The sequence below is a fragment of the Diadema antillarum genome, unplaced genomic scaffold (genome assembly GCF_040938485.1).
Source record: "Diadema antillarum isolate AM-2024a unplaced genomic scaffold, OU_Dant_1.0 seq00001788_RagTag, whole genome shotgun sequence".
Lineage (NCBI taxonomy): Eukaryota > Metazoa > Echinodermata > Echinoidea > Diadematoida > Diadematidae > Diadema > Diadema antillarum.
The window spans coordinates 121517-127597 of record NW_027272466.1 but is presented as its reverse complement, the minus strand read 5'-3'; the positions used below and the strand labels follow the sequence as shown (position 1 = coordinate 127597).

At 38.3% G+C, this 6081-nt stretch overlaps 1 protein-coding gene across 1 annotated transcript; it reads left to right on the top strand.

Moving 5' to 3' along the window:
• Positions 1-366: 366 nt before the first annotated feature.
• LOC139712300 (MIF4G domain-containing protein B-like) lies at positions 367-4637 on the top strand. The gene is made up of 5 exons (XM_071624139.1): positions 367-593; positions 2034-2303; positions 2635-2787; positions 3033-3086; positions 4437-4637. Exons 1-5 carry the CDS (start codon positions 390-392, stop codon positions 4635-4637), a joined length of 882 nt encoding a protein of 293 aa, XP_071480240.1. The 5' UTR covers positions 367-389.
• The last annotated feature ends 1444 nt before the right edge of the window (positions 4638-6081 follow it).

The window sequence follows — 6081 nt, the reverse complement described above, 5'->3', positions numbered from 1 at the left end:
CAGAAGTGTTTCTTGATATATCCGCGTCCTGACTGGTCAGAATTCACGTTGCTACAAACAAAAAAACAAAACAAAAAAAAAAACGGAGGGGAAGTCTGGGCCGAGTCACTTTTAGGCCGATGAGATACATGCGGTCTGTCCTGCACCCGTAAACACAGGGCGCGATCGAGCAAGGGATGCGATGGGAAAGCCGTACCGATGGCCGTAGGTACACGTTACACTCTACTGAGCATGCATGCAGTGTGAATGTTTGCATCAATGGTGTGGCCGTTAATTAGGGAGGAAAACAAGTAACAGCAGTCGTATTAGGACTTGATGGTACAAATTCACTGATCTTATTCTTGCTAAGCTACGTACTCTTCAGGCAGTTGTGGCCTTATTGCATTGTCATGGCCTCAGCCAGGCATTTGAATAAAGACGTCAGTTTGCGTTCCGCTACGAGTCGTCAAAAACATCACCAACCTCTATCCCACGAGCGAGGTGGTTTGGGCGCCACCACCACAGACTTCAGTCCCGTCAACCCCGGGAGCGCAGGGGACAGCGATGCCTCGCGCCAGTATGAGAAAGAGCAGCTGATTATCACTCTGGGCGAGGTGAGGTTTATGAGATTCTCACCATTTCGGAAGTTGTAACATTAGTCAGTGTGGCACTACAGTACTCGTCTAGATGTACTCTGCATATCACTGACTTTGACAAGATCTAACTAGGTAGTAGCTATCTAGAAAAATGTCTGATAAAGAAAGTTTGTAAGTAGAAAAATACAATACATCATACATGCTAACGTTATATTGTCATGACGGATGTTTTGAAGCTTATCTTTTTGTTCAGTTTGTTAAGTTTACAGAGGTGACAAGTTTCTAAAGTGGCTGGGAGTGTAACTTTAAACGAAGGGGACGGGATATAGCAGGATGCCCCCCCCCCCCCTTCATATTTACTATTAGGAGTAGAAAGTAACAATACCAATAATAGTAATACTGGCATAATATAGCCATTATAGGGGTTCTAAATTTTACAATTTGGCACACATTTTCATATAATTCAATTTTGCTGCATAATTTTCATCTTTTCATGATGGAGGATTGTCCTGCAAGACATCAACTTGAGCATCCTTTTTTTTTTTTCTTCTTCTTTTTTTTTTCTTTTTTTCTTTTTTTTTTTGGGGGGGCCCAAATTTTGGCCAAGGCCACAACTGCACAAGGCCCATGCCCAAGGGTGAATGAGTACCTAGTAGAATGTATACTATAAACTATGACTGACATCAATTTGACCAAAAAATAAATAAATAAATAAATAAATAAATAAATAAATAAGTAAATAAAATAAGATGAAATAAGATGAAATAAATAAAAAAGAGACTTGATGCATTGATAATCACTCCTGAGTGATAAATTCCACTAAAACCAAAACAACAACAGGAACAACATGACTTCCCCTACTGTAGTAGATAGTAGAATTTTAGAGACCTTTATGGATGATTTATTCAGAAAAAATAGCTGTGAGATACAGCCATTTAGTGATTTACTAGTAGGCATCACGATATACTTTGGATATTGCATTTCTCCGTTCAGTACTGTGCTCCACAAATGCGAATGTAACCACTCGCAAAAAAAAAAACAACCCAAAAAACCAAGTTGTAACAGGAGAAAGTTGATCTTACTCAGTTTAGGATAAGGGGGCTTCTCATCCAATGCTTTTTAATTGATCTACCATTACAGCAGGAGCCAAAGTTCATATAGACAGCAAAACTTAATCACATTTGAAATGAACTTCATTATGAAATTAAAAAGTTGATGCTTCTGTTACATTGACATCATGCAGTTTGCTGACCCAACAGTTTATGCTCGTGGACTCAATGAATCCAGTTAGCTGTATACATTACATTGGTAAAATTTGAAGAAAATTGGGCAATTCGTTCAAAAGTTATGAATTTATCCAGAGCCTTCTGCACCAAATCACACTGCTGTCACTGTGGTTTGATATTGATCCGAGGAAACACCCTAGATTTGTATTGTGTTTTTATCATTTCTCCCCAGCAATTCTATCAAAATGTTATGGTACTCGCCCTTCAAGCAGCCCGGAGCACAAATGAGGCTTCTTTCAAGGACATTGTCGATGGCATATGCAAGGACACGACAAATTACATCTCAAAGGAAGCACAGATAACAGCTTTTGCCCTCCTCATGTACCACTACGGCCTTGATGACGTCAACAATGCGGAAAACTCTGCCAGACTTTGTGCTTCACTGGCCCACCTGGAAGTCAATGGGACCAAGTTTCGCAGTCCACTTCTAAAGGAACTTGAGGTAAGTTCTCTGCAAGCAAACTTTTGTTTGTGTACATTTGTTTGACTGTTCTTCTTTCTTGTGAAGCAAGTTTACTTGTCGTTTTTATTCTGACACATGCTAGAGCAATAACACCTTTTGTACATAAAGTGTATCAGTCTTGGAGCTCATGTTTTTGAAGTTTGACACATAGTTTGCATGACAGCAGTATTTTCCAATTTACAGTCTGTTGTTCAGTAATCATCACATACCAAAATCACACATGGGCAGCTCAGAGTTAGAAATGTGTCAATAATGCCTGACTGTTTAATTCACCCCTCCCTCCCCATCCAAAACATTTTATGGACTGCAGAAGGACTTCACAACAAGGGCATCCTGGAAGGGTACTGACCCCAACCGATGGCTTGCATTTTGCTGTTATCTGTGCAGCCTTTTCAGGCACCTGAAAATTGGAGGAGAGTTCATCACTTTGCTCATCGAACCAGTCTTCACATGTCTGGAGAGTGTGAGTGTATCTTCTCTCAAGTCCATTTTGTGATCTGCTCATTATCACACATTTTGTCTCTCGGCCAGACAGTTTATGATTTAAGGTGATTCAACTGTGATGCTTTGGACAGTCAGTATACCATTTTTAATTGAAAGTACACTGTATCTTGAAATATTGCAATGCTTTTAAAGCTGATGTAAGATGAAGCAAACTTCCCTGGCACTCATTTCTTTTGTCCCTGCATATACATTTTCTTTACACAGATTCTCTCAGACTCTGACGCCAGCGATGAAGAAATAAAATGTGCGTGTAATCAGGTAAGCCTTCTGTCGCTCTAAGAATGCATCTCCTCGAAGAATCACATTCTGATGTGGCACAGTCCCACAGAGATATCACTTCAATGTTTAAAATGAAAGAAAGCAAAACAATATACAGTCAACCTTGCTTAAGTCGACCTTGCATAAGTCATATACATGTAATTGCCTAAGTTGAAGGTCTTTTCAGGCCTTTTCTCTCTATATTCTATTGAATTGAATCCCTCATAAGTCAAATTTACTCTAAGTCGAAGCTATTTCTTCAGTCCAAATAGATTCAACTTAGGCAAGGATGACTGTTTATGCATTCAAAGAAAATGTTGAGTTTTGGATAAATGAAACCTTTTACTGTTACCAATGGTAGTTTGTGGCGTGTTTTGTGACTGCATGAGGTATTTCCTGTGCATATATTTGATGGCTATGAAAACACGTAAAGGATGCTATCAAAATCATAAAACTGTTGTATAGTTGGCTTGAAGCAGACAGTGATAGTAGGGTCAATATGCCATTTTTGCATACCAGAACCTGGGGGTGGGGAGAAGTAGGTTGTTTATTCTTTGCATGATCAATTATTGTCTTTTGCTGTTTACCAATACATAATGGACATGTGCTGTTTAGTTCAGAGTGATAACTTGAAATTATGACATGAATATATAAAAGGAAGAAGTAGTCTGCCTAAGTTGGTGCCTACCCCAAGATTGTAGGTTCCTTATACATATATGTGCACAAATATATGTTTTTCTTATTTGATATACAGTACATGGTGACTGAATTGAAAATGATTAACCTTGAATATTGTAAATTGTCATTCATTGTATTCTTTTTTTATTTAAACTGTGTATTGGTCATTTTGCCTCTGACTAAAATTCTGCTAGGATCAACTGCTCAGACCCCATTTGATTCCTTTTCATATTTGATTACAATTTGTACATGTCATGAACAATTTGTTTTAGATGTTTTCTTCACATTGACATCAAATTATTTTCGTTTATTTCCCCTTTCCATGTGAATTCACATTTACAACATCTTTCATGACAAGATACAAATTCCATATTTTGATAAACCACGTGTTTGTGTTTGATATTGACATCACATTACTGTTACAGTGCACTCCCATTATAACGAACACGGTTATAATGAAATTCCAGTTACAATGAAATAAAAATTCAGGCCGCAACATTACCCACACTGTGTATTCTTATTGTTTATTTGTTCGGTTATAACTAAATTTTGATATAACGAAAGAAGACTGCCAGTCCTGAGGACTTCGTTATAACGGGAGTCCACTGTAGTAGTCATAGAAAGAAGCCATAATGTTTGTCCTTTTGTAATTTTTCATATCAATGATGTCAGCTGAAGGAGCTTGGCTCCATCCTGGATGGCCTCAAGCAGATTCAGATGGAGGTGCTCCTCAAAGTGATCAAGGAGAAACTCCTGGGATCCCAGACCTCCCACTTCTCTCGCCTCCTCCTCTTGGAGCTAGTGGAGCTAAGAGCAGGCGGTTGGCGGCTCAACGACACGCAGAGGCAGTATTACTCTGAAGTCTTTTGCTAACAATCAGAGAAGAGACAGTTGGTGGACACAGTCTGACCTTTCATTTTGCATGGAGGTATATTTTGTCTGGTGGAGCAAAAAAAACCACAAAAGACAATGTCAACACAAAAATCAGCAATGATAGCAAAAGCAAGACCAGACTGCTTCTTTGTTTTCTGTATTCTTTTTTTGTGTGTGTGTTGATGCAGCTGTTCTAATTGGAAAAAAGGAGGCAGCAGAGTGAAGCTGGAGAATTGTGTTATCATGTTATGCCTTGGATGGCTGATACATTGTAGTAGTACTAATGAGGTCTATAGGTGTGACAGAATACTTGCCAAATATTCTTTTTCCCCCACCCATTCCCCCCCCCCCCAAAAAAAAAAAAAAAAAAATGGAGAAAGGAAAAAAAAGTAGCATTTATTGGTACCTGTCAAATGAGAAATTTGTGACTCTGGAATTCCCAACAACAGTTGGACTGGGACCTAAGAGAGAGAGAGGGGAAAAAATTGTTTTCAGTGTATATAATCTCTTTCCATTCAGAATATTGTTGATGGAACCATTAAGCCAAATGATGGAGACAAATCATTCAAGGAAGCAGTATGATGCTTTAGGATATGAACATCAAAATTGTTTTTAAGAGGTACCATATGTTCATTCGCAGATGATGTTGATACATATGTGTATAACAAATGCAACCATCATGCTGTATGAGTCCAAACTAGGCAATGTTCAGGGCTGGTGCCACGTTTGTAAAAGTGGGGAGCCCAGTCTATATTTCTAATGCCACTTCCAGGTTTCATCAGCTGACAAAAAAACCAAAGGGCCTTCAGCGCAATTTTCTGATGCGACTTCCGGGTTTCTGCAGCTGACGAGCAAAAAAAAAAAAAGAAGAAAAAGATAAAAGATAAAAGAAAAGGCCTTCAGTGCAATTTTCTGAAATTTTGGTACAACTTCCCAGGTTAATCAGCTGACAAGCAAAAACCAAAAATTAATGGTGAACTACATTTTTCTGTGCCACTTCTGGAGTGAAAAAAAAAAGTCAGGACCCGAAGTGGTTAGACCCTATGTATTCCTATGTACACTTTGCAAAAAAAGTGGGGGCTTTCTTGTAATGTCTGCCAGAGCAAGTACATTGTAATCTCATTTGCATAAAAACAAGACAAAAAAAAAATAATAATAAACAACTGACATACAAGAAATGTTCATGTGGAAAGTCCCACTCTTGTATAGAGATGTTTTGAAGCTCATTTCCTTGACATGTACATGCATTTTTAATCATGGTATTGGCATATCAGTGCATTGTACATGTGCATGTGTTATTGATACATGTACAATGTACCCCATACTTTGTATTTTCTTTTATATGGGAGATTTTCAAGGCACTGTTGCAAATCAATAAAAAATCATGAGCGGACAAGTACATGTATGTCATAGTATCGTGTCATAGTGGTCATAACAAAAATAT